We start from the raw sequence: 20,709 nt of genomic DNA, 5'->3' as shown, positions 1-20,709 counted from the left end.
AAAGTATGCAAGTGCCTTCACGTACCATGGCAGGATTTATCTAGTAGAGGTTTTTTTGGTTTAAAAAACCCCAACAAACTGACAAAACAGCACAAAGTACCTCATTAAATGTATATAAAACAGATTCAATGGCGTTTCCTCAATGATTTGAATTTGCACACCAGTTCATGTACATATAGGGAAGGCTTCTTGCAGGGAGATACAAGGTTATCACAGAAAACTAAATTGCTTCTGAACAGTAAAAAAACAATTAAAAAAAATAAGATCAAATAACATTAATCTATAAGTACTATTGCTAGAGGGCAAAGCACATACCCTGTCACTGACATGGAAAGTAGCTGACAGCATAAAAGTAGTAAATGAGAGTGTGAAAGTTCAAGTATATGCTGCCAATATCACCATCTGTAACCCCAATCTGATGTGATTCATTCCCACGAAGATCTTGCCCGTGCTTTTTGTTTTGTTTTCAATGGAGGGATTTCACTGGACATGCTTGGCCCTTCATGCATGCCAGCTTTACGCTGGTGCCCACCTTGGGCACTGTGACTTGTGAGTGCTCATTCTTGCACATGCTTCAAGCGCACAGGAACAGGGGACTGCATGGGAGTGCCTTCAGTGCCCCTCTCTGAGCCTGTACCTGTGTGTAGCCTGTGCAAGTTACACTGCCTCGGGCTGCTCTGAATCGCATATGCCGATTGTACATAAAGTGTGGCAGCTGGGAAGGACTGATCCAGCACAGCATCACACTGAATTCTCCTTGACACCTCACTGTCCCAGTGATAAAAGCCCGGAGCAACTCCTCCCCACCTCTCTTGCCTATATAACTCTACAGATCTCTGCAGGTCTTTGACCTTGAGCTGGTTTAATCACTAAATTTAAATACTAAGCTTTTAATGATTTCTTTCCAAGAAGAGGCTCCAGCCTACCATGTTTCTTCCACATTCCCTTCAAAACAACTCCTCTCTCAGCAAGAGCAGCAGCTCTTGAGCAAGATGAACACCGTGTTTCTAAAGGCCAGATTGCTCTGCACAGGTTGTGGGTGAAGCCACTACAGCATCATCCTTAAGCTCACACAACAAAAGGCATCCCTGGTACCACAAAATGCTCATCCCTCACCAGAGCATCATTCTTGTCTCACAGAATGCCTCCACACTTAGCCAGACACAAAAATACCCGGGGTATCAGCCAGCAGACCAGGCTAATTTTGGCTAAATCCCTGAGACTTTAGGAGGGCTGCAGCACAGCAGACAGGACTGCATCAGCTGAGGCCTCTGCTGAACAGAGCCTGAGCAGGAGACTCCTCTCTGCAAGCAGAGCAAGTTTGGGCTGCACTTCTCTATCCTTCCTGCTAACACACTGTTTACCTCTCAGGAGAGGAAAAAAAGGGAAAAACAAGAATGTTTTCTAAGCCTTTAAAGCCTCTGCAAAGAAACTTTTTATATTTGTGTAGCTGTAAATAAAAGAATGCTGGTTTATGCGGCCAAAAGGGAAAGGGACACCAGAGGATTGCACTCTGGTTGCATATAAATACTCTTTTTCGGCAGGATGTGAACAATTCCATAGTAAGCATGTAGTTATCCATACATGCTTAGGATGACATGGGCATGAGAAATCATTCACTACTACTACTACTACTACTACTACTACTACTACTACTGGTACTGGTACACTCTTTAGTATTATAAAGTAGTCTTCTGCTTCAAGATCTTGCATGGCTTGTATACGAACTCCCTAGGGGCAGTGGGAAAGCACAATAATGAACCAGAAGGATCACACCAGGCAGGCCATGAACAGCTTGCTCTCCAAGTGAGGAGCCAGGATGGGTTTCTCTTCTCTTAGGGAAGTGCTTAATGGTTGGACTGAGGAATAGTTTATTTTGGGCTATATGCAGACTTACACCCCCCTCTGCCCACCCTTTTTTACATGCTGGTTGGGTTGGGTTTTTTAAGCATAAATTATTGGTTTGAATAAATGGCCAATAATGTTGGTGAATGCTTGTTAAAACACTTCACCTTCCAAAACACTCATGGAGTCAGTTTTCAAGTAATAGCATACAACCTAGTGATTTTATTACCAAAAAAAGAAAAATTTCACTGTTAACCCACAACATACAAACAACAGAAAATCAAATCCAGCTGTGCAGGGAGGATCTCACTGGCTTTTTTTTTTTTTTTTTTTAAGCAGAGAGCAAAGCAGAGCTTTGCCTGCTTGCCCAGCGAAGTAGTATGCTTGAGCCTGTGTGATGGTGTTTGGCAGTGCCACATGAGCCCTCTCACCAGTCTGGGGACAGTTCACACCAGCAAGCACAGATCTAGTGAGCCTGTGGAAACAGGGAACACAGAGATGAACACAGCACTGCCTTTATTAGAGCTACTCTATTCCTTCTCTTGTGAATGCAGCCAAAAACCTCTGTGGGACAGACTGCAGATAAAGTGAAAGTCAGATTGCCACAAAACAGTATTTCCCCAAAACACAAGCAGAGGGGCACAGGTCATCAAACCACTGCTTCCAAAGTGGGAAGAAGTCAGAGAGACACTACTACAGAAGGGAAAAGAGTGGTTTATAGAGGGGTGAGACAAAAGTAAACTCTGTTCAGAAAATTCATTATGGAAGTTTCCTATCCCAGTGAACTCAGTTCTCTGCCCAAACGCCTCTTTCCAACTGAAATAACACAGATCCCTCAGGGAGATCCTATCTGTGCCTCAGGAAAGACCTTTTTCTGTCTTCCAAAGAAGAAGTTTGCTTTTTCACACATTAAATTCAGCGGCTTTCTGTCTCCTGAATACCGTGCCCAGGATCTATATTGCTTCCCTCCGTGATATGAACACACTCAGTTTTGCTGAAGCATACCACTTATCTTTCAACACTTCCTTCATAGTCCTCAAACACTTGAGGTGCTGACAATTTCCTCTCCTTAGTAATCTATAGTGTTGGGTGAAGCCCTTTTTAGAATTTGTGATGGTAAAGTTCTCCCTAATTTGCTGCTGGTTCATATTTCTAGGCCATAAGCATATAATTTACCGATTTTTTGACCTCTCCCCTATTGCCAACTGCAAACCTTCTCCAGATGAAATGCCTCCTGCAGATGTAAGGCAGTGGGGTTGGCAGTCCTTGCAGATACAGGTGGTTGAAAGGCTGATATAATACAAGTCAAAACTGAACTGATTTGTTATCTCTCCCATTACAGGTAACTTTCTTCTGGGTTGTTTCATTTTGTTTCCCACTGAGAAGAGACAAATTAAGCAATTTTGCTCATCCTTTTTCCCAGTGAGGAACTGCAGTACTGCATTACTCCTGCTAATAAAACATTCATAACCTTCTATTAAGCTGCTACCCTTCTAAAATTTAGTTTGCATATGTCTCCTTGTGCTAGTTTGAAAACAAACCAGTGGGAGGCACCAAGTCAGAATAACAATTTAATGGAAATTAAAGAAAAGGGGAAAAGAAAAAAAAAGGTAAAAGAAAACACTGTCAAACTGACAGAGTCAAGGTACAACCTGACACCCTGTTAGGCAGGGTGGTGGTAGCAGTCTGGTAGAATGGTGGCTGCAGTCCTCTGAAGCAGTGATCCTGTAGTAAAACAGTCTGCTCTTCCTCAGGAAGTCCAATGGTGGCTGTGTAGCTCCTGCCCTCTGGAAATCCAGTGGGAAGCCAGTGTCTCTGGTGTTCAGCCTCAGCTTATATCCACGATGGGATGCTTGGTTCCTCCCTCTGGGTGGAGCATCTCACAATGGGGTAACGAGTCATGAGGCAAAGTGTTGATTAGGCTCATTAACAGAAGATAGTCCGGAGGGAGTTATCTCTGAGTCATGTGGCAGGACAATGATGGGCAATTAACAGAAAGATAGTCTGGGGGGAGGAGGCAAGGAAACACTGCCCCACCTGATTTCAACAGCTGATGGGGATGGTAATAGAATACACTGCAACCCAGGACATTATCCACCCCTTATTCTATTACCATCTACATTATCCCAAATCAATACCTTCTTAAACTCTAAAACACACATACATATATATATATATATATATATATATATATATATATATATATATACATATATATACATACACAGTGAAACCTACACACTGTTCTCACCTAAGATTAGGTCTCCTTGTGGTACACAACGGGTTTCCCCATCTTTCTGCATTACCCACCAAGTGCAACCAGGTCCTTGAGCAAAGACAATCCCACGGATGGGTTTGTCTTTGCCTGAGGTGAGATTAATCCAAACAGTCTTTCCTAAAATACCTCTCAGGTGTACCGCAGGGACTCTATCTCCATCCACTGTGTGCCAGGGTTCAGACTGGGCAGGACCAGTTCAATTGATGGATCCTTGGGTATTGACCATCCAGGTGGCCTTCGCTAAGTTCACTTCCCAATTTTTGAAGGTCCCCCCACCAAGTGCCTTTAGGGTAGTTTTAAGTAGTCCATTGCAGCGTTCAACTTTTCCAGCAGCTGGTGCATGATAAGGAATATGATATATCCATTCGATACCGTGTTCTCTGGCCCAGGTGTTGATGAGGCTGTTCTTAAAATGAGTCCCGTTGTCTGACTCGATCCTATCAGGGGTGCCATGTCTCCACAGGACTTGCTTTTCCAGGCCCAGGATGGTGTTCCGGGCTGTAGCATGAGGCACAGGGTAGGTCTCCAGCCATCCAGTGGTTGCTTCAACCATGGTCAACACGTAGTGCTTGCCTTGGCGGGTTTGGGGAAGGGTGATGTAGTCAACTTGCCAGGCTTCACCATACCTGTACTTTGACCATCGTCCACCATACCACAGAGGCTTCACCCGCTTGGCCTGTTTGATTGCAGCACAGGTCTCACAACTGTGGATGACCTGGGAGATGCTGTCCATGGTAAGGTCCACCCCTCGGTCACGGGCCCATCGGTATGTTGCATCTCTCCCCTGATGACCAGAGGCATCATGGGCCCAACGAGCTAGGAATAATTCTCCCTTGTGCTGCCAGTCCAGATCCACCTGTGATACTTTCACCTTGGCAGCTCGGTCCACCTGCTCGTTGTTGCGATGCTCTTCATTAGCCCGACTCTTGGGTACGTGCGCATCCACGTGTCGAACCTTCACGGTCAGCTTCTTTACTCGGGCGGCGATGTCCTGCCAAATCTCAGCGGCCCAGATGGGCTTCCCTCTGCGCTGCCAGTTGGCCTTTCTCCAGCGAGCCAGCCATCCCCACAGAGCGTTAGCTACCATCCATGAGTCGGTGTAGAGATAGAGCCTCGGCCACTTCTCTCGTTCAGCAATATCCAAAGCCAGCTGGACGGCTTTAAGCTCTGCAACCTGACTCGATCCACCTTGTCCCTCGGTAGCTTGTGCAACTCGTCGTGTGGGGCTCCATACTGCAGCTTTCCACTTTCGATTAGCGCCTACAATTCGGCAGGAACCATCAGTGAAGAGGGCATAACGTCTTTCAGTCTCCGGTAGCTCATTATATGGTGGGGCTTCCTCAGCACGAGTCACTTGCTCTTCCTCTTCTTCAGAAGATAATCCAAAAGTCTCACCTTCAGGCCAGTTTGTTATAATTTCTAGAATCCCAGGGCGATTCGGGTTTCCAATACGGGCACGCTGTGTGATGAGGGTGATCCACTTGCTCCATGTGGTGTCGGTGGCATGATGCGTGGAAGGAACCTTTCCCTTGAACATCCAACCCAGCACCGGTAGTCGGGGTGCCAGAAGCAACTGTGCTTCAGTGCCAATTACCTCTGAGGCAGCTTGGACTCCTTCATAGGCTGCCAAGATTTCCTTCTCTGTGGGAGTGTAGTTAGCTTCAGACCCTCGGTAGCTTCGGCTCCAGAATCCCAGTGGTCGGCCACGAGTCTCGCCAGGCACCTTCTGCCAGAGGCTCCAGGACAGACCATTGTTCCCGGCTGCAGAGTAGAGCACATTCTTCACCTCTGGTCCTGTCCTGACTGGGCCAAGGGCTACCGCATGAGCGATTTCCTGCTTGATCTGGGCAAAGGCTTGCTGCTGTTCGGGGCCCCAGTGGAAATCATTCTTCTTGCGGGTAACCAGGTAGAGAGGGCTCACGATCTGGCTGTACTCGGGAATGTGCATCCTCCAGAAACCTATGGCGCCTAGGAAAGCTTGTGTTTCCTTCTTGCTGGTCGGTGGAGACATCGCAGTGATCTTATTGATGACCTCGGTGGGAATCTGACGTCGTCCATCTTGCCACTTTACTCCCAGGAACTGGATCTCTTGGGCAGGTCCCTTGACTTTGCTCCTTTTGATGGCAAAGCCAGCTTCCAGGAGAATCTGGATGATTTTCTCTCCTTTCTCAAACACTTCCTTTGCTGTGTTTCCCCACACGATGATGTCATCGATGTATTGCAGATGTTCTGGAGCCTCACCCTTTTCCAATGCAGTCTGGATCAGTCCGTGGCAAATGGTGGGACTGTGCTTCCACCCCTGGGGCAGTCGGTTCCAGGTGTATTGCACACCCTTCCAGGTAAAAGCAAACTGGGGCCTGCATTCTGCTGCCAAAGGAATGGAGAAGAAGGCATTGGCAATGTCAATAGTGGCGTACCACTTCGCTGCTTTGGACTCCAGCTCGTACTGAAGTTCCAACATGTCCGGCACAGCGGCGCTCAATGGTGGCGTGACCTCATTCAGGCCACGGTAGTCCACCGTCAGCCTCCATTCTCCACTGGACTTACGCACTGGCCATATAGGGCTGTTGAAAGGTGAATGGACCTTGCTGACCACCCCTTGGCTCTCCAGTTTGCGAATCATCTCATGGATGGGAACCACAGAGTCTCTGTCGGTGCGGTATTGCCGGCGGTGCACTGTTGCTGTGGCGATTGGCACCTGTTGTTCTGCAACTCTTAGCAGTCCCACGGCAGAGGGGTCGTCTGAGAGGCCAGGCAATGTACTCAGTTGTCTGATATCTTCTGTCTCCACAGCAGCTATCCCAAAAGCCCAACGATGTCCTTTTGGGTCCTTGAAATATCCATTTCTGAGATAGTCTATGCCGAGAATGCACGGGGCCTCCGGGCCAGTCACGATGGGGTGTTTCTGCCACTCGTTCCCAGTTAAACTCACTTCAGCTTCCAGTACAGTCAGCTGCTGGGATCCTCCTGTCACCCCAGAAATAGAAATGGGTTCTGCTCCCACATACCTTGATGGCATCAGAGTACATTGAGCACCGGTGTCAACCAAAGCCGTGTATCTTTGTGGGTCAGATGTGCCAGGCCATCGGACCCACACAGTCCAAAAGACCCGATTCTCCCTTTCCTTTACCTGGCTAGAGGCAGGGCCCCTCTACTCCTGGTCATGTTGCATGTTGCTCCCTTCCGGTGAATACGTTCCTGAGGTCCCTTCAAGAGGATCGGTCATATTATCATTCCTGTACCGTCTGGAGTTCTGTGTGCGGGAGACCGGAGCAATGTTGACTCTAGATGCGCTTCTTGTGGTAGTTGTCCCTCTTTTTAGTTCACGTACCCGAGCTGCTAAGGAGGAGGTGGGTTTTCCATCCCACTTACTCATGTCTTCTCCATGTTCCTGAAGGAAAAACCAGAGGTTACCTCGTGGGGTGTATCCTCTCTCCCTGGTTGGGGGTCGCCGGCTCCTAATGGCAGAGACTCTTGTTGGTTCTGGTGAGATCTGGTAAATCTCTTCCTTAAGTTCCTTTTTCAATTTCTGATGGCCTTCTTCAATCAAGCTCCGGACTTGCTCAGCCAAAAGACTTGTTTCCACGGATGAGACATGGGTGCGAAACGGGGCTGTGACGGTGTCCTCGTAAATCCTCAGTTTGTTCACCAAGACGCCCACCCTGTCCTCGCCTTCCCTCCATTGCAGCGTTGCCAGGTAACGGGAGTATATCTCTGGTCCAAGGCGTGCGAACCTCAACCACATCTGTGACGTGCACTGGACACCATCTGGGCTCTTAGGAAATCTCTCATCTTCTGAGAAAATGATCTCCAGCACAGCCAATTCCCTCAGGCACCGGATACCTTGTTCCATTGTGCTCCATTTTCCTTGGTGCACCTGGAGGTCTTCTTTACAAAGGTACCTGTCCCTTACACTTGTAAGCAGTCGCCGCCAGAGGCTGAGGGTTTCTTGGGTTCTCCCGATCCCCTGGTCAATGACCACATCCCGGGACAGAGATCCCAGTTGCCTGGCCTCACTTCCGTCCAGAATGGTGTCATTGGCTGCAGCGTCCCAGATGCGGAGCAGCCAGGTCAGGATAGACTCGTTTGTCTGGCGGGTGAATTCCCTCCGCAGGTCACGCAGCTCACCCAGGGATAGCGACCGAGTGATGATCTCTGGCTCTGCCTCTTCTGCTGGGTGCGAAGGTCCTGCTGCATCCTCGTCAGTCACTATGCGGACTGATTTGCTTTTTGATTTCTTCTTCTGCACGGGGGCAACTGCAATTGGTTTAGGCTGTTCTGGTTCAGTGATGGTTTGCATGGGGACGCTGACAGTGCTTTTGGTTCCCTTCTCCTCTGTGTCAGTCTGCGTGGACATGGACGCTGTTGTCTTGCGTCTGGGTTCTTTCTCCTCTGTGTCAGTCTGCGTGGACATGGACGCTGTTGTTTTGCATTTGGTTTCTTTCTCCTCTGTGTCAGTCTGCGTAGACATGGACGCTGTTGTCTTGCATCTGGGTTCTTTCTCCTCTGTGTCAGTCTGCGTAGACATGGACGCTGTTGCTTTGCATTTGGTTCCTTTCTCCTCTGTGTCAGTCTGCATAGGCATGGTGTTTGTTGTTCTGCTCTTTTTCCCTCCCTCATCCTGAGGATGCTGTGCCATAGCTCTGATTCTAAGCATGGTGAACATGGTGCAGGCTGTACAGAGAAGACAAAGCAGAACTGACAGCAAGTTTATGCCGTCTTTGACATCCAGAGGGAATTCAATATTTTCAAAAACTGCTGTGCCTGGCCTGAAAGGCTGGAAGAAACCACTCTCTACTCCTCCCACCAGGGGCTGGCTGTGATTGTTGAAGAGGTCCCAGACATAGGAGCCCAGACTAGGACAGCCAAACAAAATTGAGTATATATTCCGAATGGTATTCATCGCCTCGCAGGTTATTATGCTATAGACATAATAAACCAATAAAGCAATTCTCATACCATTCCCTGGTTTTAACAGGAGTAATACTACAGGCAGGTAGTTCCCCATGTGAGGAAAAATATAGAGAGCAAGATACAGTACCCATGTAGACAAGCTGAGCACCATGGTGAATAGGTTTCCGTTAACACAAAATTGTAATTCTGACTTTCTCTCAGAGCTGCCCCACATTGGGCGCCAAATTATGTGCTAGTTTGAAAACAAACCAGTGGGAGGCACCAAGTCAGAATAACAATTTAATGGAAATTAAAGAAAAGGGGAAAAGAAAAAAAAAGGTAAAAGAAAACACTGTCAAACTGACAGAGTCAAGGTACAACCTGACACCCTGTTAGGCAGGGTGGTGGTAGCAGTCTGGTAGAATGGTGGCTGCAGTCCTCTGAAGCAGTGATCCTGTAGTAAAACAGTCTGCTCTTCCTCAGGAAGTCCAATGGTGGCTGTGTAGCTCCTGCCCTCTGGAAATCCAGTGGGAAGCCAGTGTCTCTGGTGTTCAGCCTCAGCTTATATCCACGATGGGATGCTTGGTTCCTCCCTCTGGGTGGAGCATCTCACAATGGGGTAACGAGTCATGAGGCAAAGTGTTGATTAGGCTCATTAACAGAAGATAGTCCGGAGGGAGTTATCTCTGAGTCATGTGGCAGGACAATGATGGGCAATTAACAGAAAGATAGTCTGGGGGGAGGAGGCAAGGAAACACTGCCCCACCTGATTTCAACAGCTGATGGGGATGGTAATAGAATACACTGCAACCCAGGACACTCCTTAATTCAGCTTTTGTGCTTAAGACTTGCTAAATAGATTGTGCTTTGCCTAGAGATCGGTAGTGCTGGTGAGTACACCTCTTGCGTGTTTTCAGGGATATAGGTAGATGCTATCCCTCCAAACAGCCTCTGCAGTGTACATGCATTAGACTGTTCTGTGCACAGGTGACATTTGTCATTGGCAATGGTCACAGTGGTCAGTACCAGTGTAGTTACAGGCTTTGACAGTGACTTCTTCATCCATTATTGCTTAGCAAAATCCTCCTTGTTCTTTTTTGCATGCTTCACAGTACAACTACCCTGGATGCCTTTCTCAACTCTGCAAAGGATAAAGTCTCTTTGTTTCATCCTTTCATTTTGGTTTTTGAAACACTTTTTGATAGTAGCCTTTGTACTTCAGCCAACTTTTAGGTATTGATGCCATTATCCATTCTTAAGAAGTTGGATGTTGATTACAGCTATTTCCTTCTTTCCACCCATTTGTTCACTGAGTGAGAGGTGTTGTCTTGTGCTGCATCATGAATGCAAGGTCACAGAATCACAGAATCACAGAATGGGTCAGGTTGGAAGGAAGCACAGGGGGTCATCTGGTCCAACCTCCCTGCTCAAGCAGGCTCATCCCAGAGCACATGGCACAGGATTGTGTCCAGGCAGTTCTTGAAGTTCTCCCAGTGAGGGAGGCTCTACAACCTCTCTGTTCCAGTGCTTGGTCAGCTGCACAGTAAAGAATTTCCTCCTCATGTTCAGGTGGAACTTCCTGTGCATCAGTTTGTGCCCGTGACCTTTCGTGCTATTGCTCGGCACCACCGAGCAGAGCCTGGATCCATCCACTGACACCCTCCCTTCAGACAATCACAGACACTCATGAGGTCCCCTCTCAGCCATCTCTGCTCAAAGCTGAACAGGCCCAGCTCCCACAGCCTTTTCTCCTAAGAGAGATGCTCCAGCCCCTTCATCATCTTTGTCACTCTCCACTGGGCCTGCTCCAGCAGGTCTGTGTCTCTCTGGTCCTGAGGAGCCCAGAACTGGACACAGCACTGCAGATGTGCCTCACCAGGGCTGAGTACAGGGGCAGCATCACCTCCCTTGTCCTGCTGGCAGCGCTCTTCCTGATGCACCCCAGGACACCACTGGTCTTCTTGGCAAGCAGGGTCAAGATTTCAGTCAGACAGCATTAATGTTATTACCAAAAAGAGGGACAATGGGAAAACATGCAGCTGTAGGAGGAGAAAATGTCAAACTACAGCAGCCCAAGCTTTCATCAGCCTTAATTCCTGTGGAACCACACCTTCAGTCACAAAAGGGAACTCACTTTGGTGCTATCATATATTGGTTTTAATAACTTTTTAACACATAGAGACAGAAAAGAAAAAAAAAAACAAGCCTGTGTCTCATGCTCTGAGAGTGTTGGATTTAAACCAGTCATGTCTGCTTGATGCTGATGTGAGCGGGTCCACTGCATAGAAAATCAAGATTCCTGTTGGCAATGTTCAAAACCCAGCAATTACTAGTGCTACCTGGCATATTACATTGCTATTGAGCTTGATAAGACTAACTTCTACCCAGCAAAACAGATCCACACAAACCTGTGATAAAGCTAAATTTACACACTAGACTCTCCTTGCTCTACATTCCCTGCCAGTCTCATATCAAAGAGTTGAAAGAACACTCTTTTTTTAAGCATAAGAGAGCTCTTATGCATAAAAGAACAATCTTTTCTGCAGTCACAAGCCTCAGCTGGTTTTTTCAAATAAATTCTATTTCAGAATTGGCAGAATTACAGGTTGATAAATAAAACCAGGAAAACAACTGGATAAAAAGAGATGGGGAAGAAAAAGTATTTTCCTGTAGAAATTCCATATTTAAGAAATGAAGATTCAAGAAGGCTGGCTGATAAAATAGGAGGAGCCGAAAACAAAATTCTAAATATACTCTAGGTCAATACCTCACCACAGGTGAGGGAATATTTTACAGATTGTTGAATTTCTGAAGTCTGTGTGAAGTCATCAATGACTGCACAATTTGGCCCTTTTGTACAGTGTGATCTGTAGAGATTTGCCTAGTTGTTCCTGCTGCAAGGAACATAATTTTTCATTGAACTAGGACAATGTGTTTAGAAAAGGCCTCTAGGACAGATTCAAGGACTTCAAGTGAAGCAGAACCACTGTGCCCCTAGGGTATTGTTCCAGTGGCTTCCCACCCTCAGGGTTAAGCATTCATGTTTTCAGATGGAATGTGTTTGGCTTTAACTTGTAAGCACTTAGGAAAAATTTCTATCCCAACAGGTTTCAAAGCTTTTCCAAAGCTTTAAAATACATTTATACAAAAAATTGTCTTCCTCTTTAAATGCTGCTTTGATGGTCAGACACAAGCCTTTCACAGAATAATAGAATTAAATATAAATACAATACCCTGAGTTGGAAGGGACGCGCAAGAATCATCAAGCCTGCAACATCTTTAGCTAGCACTTGAGCTAAATACTCAGGAAACAGCCAGACCTGCCAGCAGTAATGGAGAGGAGGATTTAGGAAAGTAGAACGTGCTTAAGAAGTCAGAAAGGTTCATAGTGCTGACAGAATGCTCATAAGCCTACAGAAAGCACTTCGGACAAAGAAATGAACAGTTCTGGTCAGAAGCTTAACACTGGCCTTATTCAAAAGATGATACAACTCTAGCTGCTGGCTGAACTGTAGCAACATGTGACAATTTCAACTCTTTGATGTTGCTGGTACCTATCCAGAACCCTGAAGACCATTTACTGAAAAACTTCTCTTGCAAGGTGTCAGCCTAGGGTGGTACCTTTGGCACAAAAACCTCCCATCTGATAGCCTAGTTCTGGGCAGCGCAGTGACACAATTTACAAAGGTGAAATATTCAATAATATTTATCCAGTAATTGTAGTTTTTGTATGTGTCTTTGATAGGAATACTGGAAAAGGCTGGATCTCAGACTTTGTTATCCAGCAATGACTTTTAAACATTACTTCACATCATGTAATTCACCTGTTCTACCTCTGTTTTTACAGACATGGACATGGCTGAACCCCCTTTACACTAATAACAACATTTATTACTAAGAGATCTCTCTGTTACTGTCTCAGGAGAAGGAAACTCTCAATTAGTAAGCAAGAGTTAGGTGGGAAAAACTAAAAAAATACAGAGAAACAAAGATCAGTATGTCTTTTCCCTGGATTTTATGTTTTTCATTTGTTCAAATTAACCAGAAAAAGTCAGTGCCAGGGAATTTACTTTATTTTAAGAGTTCTCCAAATATGAAACCAGCAACTGGTTTAAAAGAAGGATACAAACAAAATCAAGCTGTCAGTATCAGTTTTCTCGAAGGTGTAACTGGGGTGGGTCTTTGTAAGGGGCCTGGCATCTAAAAATGCCCTTTGGTGTGTAGCTGCAGTGTAGGTTGTTTTAGCATCCAGGAGAGTGTGATGCTTTGGGCCTGACCAGACAGGTTTATATGTTTTCATAACTGTGAGTGAATGAGGCACATGATGGGTTGGAAACGTAGTCAAGAAATCTATTGGTTTTGCTGGGAAAGTCTGCAGCATGAGTGATAGGTTTTAGTCTATTGCATAGCCAAGGCTTATAGTCTTATAGCTATTAAATGGCTCAGTGATTTTATTAAGAGGGGCCAAAGATTGAGACATCTTGGCTGGCTTGCCATTTGGGTGCTTCCAGTGTGTCCAGGTAGTGGTGTGAAGGTCCATTTTCTCCAGAGGAGGAAGATATATATCACGTTTTCTGGTGAATACAGGAGGCTGCTTTGTATTTTTCCTGAAATTCAGTTGTAGTAGAGAAAAGGAAGACAGGGACCAGCTTTGTCTGGTATGGTGTTGCAAGCTTGGTTGGCTGACCAGCCCACCCCGGTAAGAAAATTTGTGTGTAGTGAGGCCATCAAATGAGACATCATTGACCTTGTATTTCTGAATTTTATGGACATAACGTTCCACCAGAGGAGGTGGCACGTAATTCACTTTGTAATTGGTTATGTACTCAAAGGGAGCCTTGCTTTTCTGGACCAGATTCAGAGGTTTTCAGCTTTGAGTGGTAACCAGTCCCCTGTAGAAAGAGTCATTCTGGACAAAGGTTCTGTGGTAAAATTTTTCTTTTGATAGGTGAAACCTAATGTTTGGTCTGATCTGCTCTGTCTTTGGTTCATTCTGTAACACACAGTCATCTGAAATGAAAGAGGAATCATATTGAAATTCTCAACTGAAATTCTTTGATGAGTTTAGCCATATATCATATTATTACATTTTCTACTTTGAAAAATAGTTGTTTATGATGTAATGTTTGACAAATCTTATTCGAAGAGCAGCTGTAGAATATATTATAGACTAGTGTGTTAAGCCCTGGAAATGCCCTGCATCTACACAGAAAATTGAATCAAACAGGCCTGTACCCACTCATACCTGCAGAGATGGTGAAACACCATGAGGAAAGATTAAATAATATTCTCAGTCTTGCAGAGACATTTTCTGCAGGTAACTGAGCGGGTGCTCAGTCAGCTAGGAATCATGGAAGTGTAGCATCAAGGCAGTGACTTTGACCTACTTCAAACACTTTCCTGCTGCTGGGCTGTGGCTGGCTCCAAGCACAGAGTGTGCCTATGTGTGCAGAAGGCTGTTCAGGCGTCTTACACAGCATCTCTAGGACAAGGAGAACCAGATGTCCACTATTCCACTCTAAAGGCTAAGCTGCAGTGCTGCCCTTCCTCTTTCTACCTTCTCACTTGGCCTGGTGACTGACCTGATTCCTCAGCCGCACAGCTGTGATGCTGCCTAGGGTTTGCCACTTTCAGAGGCTTGCAGGTCATCTTGGTGTTAGCAAGCTGTGCTGTGTGGCATCTCCTTGGCCCTTGGCTTTGCTCTCCATGGTAATCCTGCTGTCAGAACAAGCAAAAACTGAGAAAGAACTTGCAACTCTATCCCAATTCTTCCTTACTAGAAAAACTGTGCTGGGATTTGCAGAACAAGTCTGCACTAATGTGAAGCATTGAATTATATTGCAGAAATGGTTGGTATTCCAGAAATCTTGCTATCCAAATCTATGACTAAGAAAACATTTTAGATGGTATTTTAGGGACATTCATATGTTCCTTTCTTGACAGGATATCAGGGAAATAAATGAGGCCCTGTAATCTGAAGATTTGTGCTGTCATACTAGGAATTCACTGCAAATCTGCCTAACCCTCTGACCAGCGCTGCAGCCAGAAGACCACAGTTTTTTTCCCCTTACTAGTAATTTTGTGCAACTTTCCCTAGACACCATTATGGTTACTGGTAGGAAGTTGAAATTAAACAGTCTTGGAGCTAATCCAAGGGGTGATTTTTGTTTTCTTTTTTTAATTTTCCCTCCTTTCAAACCACACTAAGAGTCATGAGGCAAATCAGCTTCCAGCTGACTCTGTCAAAGTACTATAGAGTAAATGATGCAATTAGGATATTTGTATTAGGATATTTGAACTCTTTAATCCAATCAGAGTTTGGCACTCCTCTTTCCCTTGGCAAGCAGAAGATGTCCAGGCACCACTGCACTGGTGAGATGCTGACCTTGTGCCCATGCCTAGGGTACATCATTCTCCTTGAAAAACAGTACAAGAGGGTGAACCATGAACATATACAGATGTGTTTTTACAGGAAATGCATTAATAAAGTGTTCAAAAGTGAGAAGCTAATGAGATTCAGACCACCTCTAAGAAAAGGTTTGTTCAGAGATATCACATTTCAGCCACCAACCAAAAGTTACCAAAAAACTTTTCAGGTTCTCCCATCATCTTTGCTGGAGAACAGTCTATGCATTTTGGATGTAACCATAGCTCTTGTAAAATATTCAAAATATGATAAGCAAGTCCATCTGTCTTCAATTTTTAAAATTTATAAGCTGTACACGTTTGGAGACCTCATAGGCATTATGAATTTATTTTACTTAGTGTAAGCCAGCAGTGCTACTATTCCTTCAAAATATGTTACAGTTTTATTGTAACTCTAATTCTTAACCATAGATATTAATAGTTTCCCATGTAGCACAATCTTGAAAACATTAGGAGGGAATGCAGGATATGAACCATATGTTGTTGGAGGGTTAGGCACATCTCCCTATAACCAAGCAAAACTGAATTGAAAGTAGGTCACGTGTCTGGAGATAGACAGAAACAACTACATGTGTAGCCTGGAGGAGATGAGAATTTTGAAACTTTAAGTTGCAAAGTCATCTGACATGAACTGTGACAAGCAGTAGCATCAATTTAACCCTACAGTGTCATTTGGGATATGGTGTGTTCAGTGGGAAAGAATACAACAATACAGTAGGAAAGGTAACTTAATACCAATGCAGCACTATTTTATATGCTGTTCCAGTATTCCAGTTATGATAATTAATTCAATACAATGTTCCAAAATTTCACACTTGAGTAGGTGTGCTGGTTTTGGTTGAGGTGGAGTTAACCTTCTTCACAGTGGCTGGTGTAGGGCTGTGTACTGGATTTTTCCTGAGCACAGAGCTGATAATACAGATATATTTTTGTTATTGCTGGGAGGACTTACACAGAGCCAAGGCCTTTTCTGCTCTTTGTGCTCCAGTCTGGTGAGGAAGCTGGGGGTGCTTGGCAGGCTGGGGGGTGATGCAGCCAGGACAGGTGACCCAAACTGACCAAAGGAACATTCCAGACCACATGGCATCATGATCAGTACATAAAGTAAGGGGGAAGGAGGATGTGGACAGGCATTTGGAGTGAGAGTGTTTGTCTTCCCAAGTCACCCTTTCCTGTGATGGGATCCTGCTGTCCTGGAGATGGCTGAACACCTGCCTGCCCATGGGAAGAAGTGAATTAATTCCTTATTTTGCCTAGCTTGTGTGCATGGCTTTTGCTTTCCCTGTTAAACTGTCTTTATCTCAACCCATGGATTTTCCAGCTTTTACCCTTCTGATTCTCTCCCTGATCCTGCTGGTGGGGGAGTGAGCAAGTGGCTGCGTGGGGCTTGGCTGCTGACTGGGGTGAAACCACGACAGTAGGGATCAGTGAAAGTAGCAATGCTTAGAGAATAGCACAATTAAAAGTTGTAATTTTTGTTGAACCTGGGCCTTTAAGAGAATTCATTCGGTATTCATTCAGCAACTCGATCTTTGAGGTGGCTTGGACAATGATTTCCATTTGCAGTGTTTGGAAAAATACTGTAAATTATAAACAAATGTGGCTGTGACACCTTTTATTAGAGTTCTGGAGTTACACTTAAGGTGCTGACCTAAACACTGACGAAAGACAAAAATACACATATGTTCCAGATACAGAGAAGTTAAGGATATCTACACACAGAAGGACAGATCCTCCACTTCCACATAGCAGCCTTTTTTTATTGGTTTTACTGAAGCTATTCCAATGAATACCATCTGGTGACATTTCCTATGCAAAAAAAGTGTTCAAAATTGTGTAGATATAGACATTTTGCACCTCTGGTTCATAGTCTTCACAACTCAAGTCATTCTAAATGGACAGAATTTCCTGTGTGTTTGATGTTAAAACTGCAGTTTATGCTGTTGCAAACATGCAGCTGCAAACATGCAGCAGTTAGAATAAAGTATAACTTTCAGTCATTTCAGCCAGGTAATTTTAATGATGCATTCACATGCCTTTTATTTCCCAACTTCTTTTATCATTTTGACTTCCAAGAAAAAAATTGTCTGTGTACATTGGGACAAATCTGTAATAATAAGCAGCAGTCATAAACTGTTACATTTGCACAGCATAATGAAATAAAATACAGAAATACACAAAAACTATCTGCCTATCCACGTTAGCTAGCTGAAAGGTGAGCAAAGGGGAGGTAAAATCCCCTGACTTTCTACTTATGACTTACTACCAAAACTGACAGGGTTGTCTTAACCGTGCAAGGGAAAGTTTCCTCCTGGTGCTCATAGAAGAGAATTTGTGCTGCTGACAAAGAACAAAGCTCCCACAAAGACAAGCCACCAAGTTACTGCAGCTGAGGAACAAGGACACAGATGCACAGTTCACCTGTTTCACCAGCAGGAGAACTGGAGTGCATTGTGTGTCCGTATTTCCTGTACACATCTCTTGTATATTCATGAAATAACTCTGCAGCAAACAGAGAAAGAATCTCTGTTGTGGTGGCTAAGTCCACTTTACACCCCCCAAGTTGCCCTAAAAGTGGTCTCTCCTTACAACACTGTGCTAGAAAGTTCTCCCTTTGTCTAGATTCTGCTGGTCACTGGCCCTCTCTCCCCTCCCATCCCTTTTTACACTGTTATGCCATTCAACCTTGCCTCTGCCCCCTAGCCCTCAAACCATTGGTTTTGGATGCTCTGCCTGCCCTTGGGGGAGTTTTTGGGACAAAACGGGCGAGGGCTTTCGGTTTGGTGTTCTTGCCTCTGTTCCCTTGGGGGTGTTGCCATTAAACACCTCAGAACTGCAGGCAGAGAGCCCCTCTCACCTCTTTGTCTCCGGTTCATGCACAGACTGTGTTCACAAGCACCTGCGAAGGTGAGATCGTGAGCACGCATGGGTGCCGGCAGAGCCGCCTGAGCGAGGGACCCTGTAGGGACAAACGCAGCATCGATCCACCGAAGCTCTCACTTCTTTGAGTCTCATCGTTCATGAACAGCTCAGACCTAGCAAATTCTATTTTAGATGTGTCTCATCCACTGCAGCTATGCAGTATACTAGGAATATGTTCAGTACATCTGCTGTTGGATCAACATACAGGAATTCCCATGGCCCTGCTTCTACCTAGGATTCCTGTTAGATAGGGAAAGGAGGTGAATTCAGGGAAATCCCAATGCTACCATTAATGCAGGGCTGTATTACCAACTACCTATTTGTGTCTGTATGGTTCCTGCACAGTTTGTTAGCATACATATGCAGAAGGAATAGAAAATGCACGCTGTTTTGATCTGTCTTCTTAAAAAATGAAGTTACCTGTGAAGTCCTGAACAAAGCTTCAAGGGCAGTTTACCTTTGTAAGTGGTTTTTATATCCATCTTGGTGCTGGGAATATGTCTCTTCATCCTTCAGGAGAGGCATGGGATAATTGAGACATAGTGTAGGAGTTATGATCATGTCTGCAAGTGGAGGTCAAATCCATATTCTCACATTTCTTTATATGCTTTTCAGATGGTTTAGGTTTCTGTGGCAACACTTCATGAGCTATATAATCTCTCCTGTGAATAATAATTTTATTACTTTTTTCTTCCAGAAAAAAAATATGTTCCTTTTTCTGGACACACAAAGAAATTATACTTCCCCTTATCTCCACAAGCTAAGAAAGTCGGGATATGATACAAGCAGTTAGTGAAACACACAAACCTTTTGCATTTGAAAACATGGGCTCTGCAAAAGGGACAGAGGCAGCTCTTGATAACCCCAGTCAGGCCAGATTTCCCCATCTTTCCACCCAGCAAGGGTAATGGCTTTACATAAAGCTATCTCTGTTCTACAGTGGAGTTACACCAGAAGACATAACTCCTTTTAAAGGGCAATAATTACAGCAGTGTGGGACACATATGAGAGAGGCAACAACAGCCTTCCCAGACAACACGCTGGACACCAGCTCAGCCCAGGCTGGGGAGATAACATTAGAACAGTTTTACAGCAAAACGCCTGTTGGCCAAAGAAACATCAGCATGGTCAGACAGTCAGCTTTTTCTCAGCTACTGCTTTAAAAGAGCTACTTAAGATACTGGGGTAGTATTACTTAACTCTAGGACAACATTGCAGAACCACAAGAAGATGGAGAAGAAAACAACTATACTATCCAACATTCAACAGCCTGAACCTATTTCACTGCCCAAATGCTTTGGTATGGGGCAGAGAGTTTGCTGCCTGGCATGAGCAAATTCAGTCTCTTACGTCAGAAGTACTTCTCCACTGGTGTGCAGATCTGTTTAGGCCATTGGCAGCCAGCCAGGAGAAACAGTCACTGCAGGAGTAATTCTAGTATTAATATTGCTCTTTGCTTCTGGAGTGATGCTGAGTGGGCAAGAGCCTGAGCCTCTGAACACACTGTATTAGCTACATATTTTAGCAAAATATACGAGGTTCTCAAAAGTCTGTGTAGAGCAGAAGAAAAGAGAATTCACATTGCAAAGTATTAGGTATAGTGGTAAAAACAGAAATGCAGAAGTAAAAAAAAAAGCAAGAACATCAAGCGGTGCTTATGTAGATGTCACACGTGTTCCACCTCCTTAGCATACTTTTCTCAGCAACTTAAAACCAATGTATTTTTTAAGAGGCATCAAGAAAAGATGAGCTGGAACACAACAGACACTCAGCATCCTAGCAGCAGGGAGAAGCCAGTAACAGAAAGGGTGTTTTCCAAGCCAGTCACTGCTTGGAAACACTTTCCATGTTTGAAACAGTCAATACATACCAGAACCAAGTAACATACCACAGGTAGGCAATACTTTACGAGCATGATAAAGTGTTTTCTGGCAGTGGGAGAACATTTACTGTTCTGACAATTGCAATACGACAGAACATGCAGCAGAGATTACAGAGGAGAGATTGATCTGCTGATAAATCAGTGGCAACCTGTATCTAGGACATCATTAAAAATGGTGCAACCTGCCTGCAAACTCCCAGATTTTATCCAGGGGTCTTGAAGTCACAATATTCAGCAAAATGTTACTTAGCAAAATGTTACTAGAGAAGGTTGGTGACAAATCAGTGTTTGCCGGTCTCACAGTCCCTGCATTTATTCTCGTAGAATCCATCAATTAATTCTCTCTGTGTTTAGCCACACAGATCCAGAGTTTTTAGCAGCCCTCTGACAGGTTGAGGGCATTTTTTTCGTTAGGCCTTGGTACTTAACATGCTGGGTGTGTTTTCTTACCAGTGCTGCCCAG

At 44.8% G+C, this 20,709-nt stretch overlaps 1 protein-coding gene across 1 annotated transcript in view; it reads right to left on the bottom strand.

Annotated features, from left to right (window-relative positions):
- Positions 1-13,127: 13,127 nt before the first annotated feature.
- Positions 13,128-20,709, bottom strand: part of SAXO1 (stabilizer of axonemal microtubules 1) — a 28,998-nt gene continuing 21,416 nt past the window's right edge. Inside the window, 9 exon segments of the mRNA XM_048292409.1 lie at positions 13,128-13,190; positions 13,192-13,244; positions 13,247-13,389; positions 13,391-13,442; positions 13,445-13,608; positions 13,610-13,709; positions 13,712-14,026; positions 18,822-18,896; positions 18,899-19,124. Coding sequence (XP_048148366.1) covers positions 13,128-13,190; positions 13,192-13,244; positions 13,247-13,389; positions 13,391-13,442; positions 13,445-13,608; positions 13,610-13,709; positions 13,712-14,026; positions 18,822-18,896; positions 18,899-19,124 — 1,191 coding nt within the window.

This window comes from Corvus hawaiiensis, chromosome Z (genome assembly GCF_020740725.1).
Source record: "Corvus hawaiiensis isolate bCorHaw1 chromosome Z, bCorHaw1.pri.cur, whole genome shotgun sequence".
In the NCBI taxonomy this organism is placed as follows: Eukaryota; Metazoa; Chordata; class Aves; order Passeriformes; family Corvidae; genus Corvus; species Corvus hawaiiensis.
This window is presented reverse-complemented; position numbering and strand designations above follow the sequence as displayed.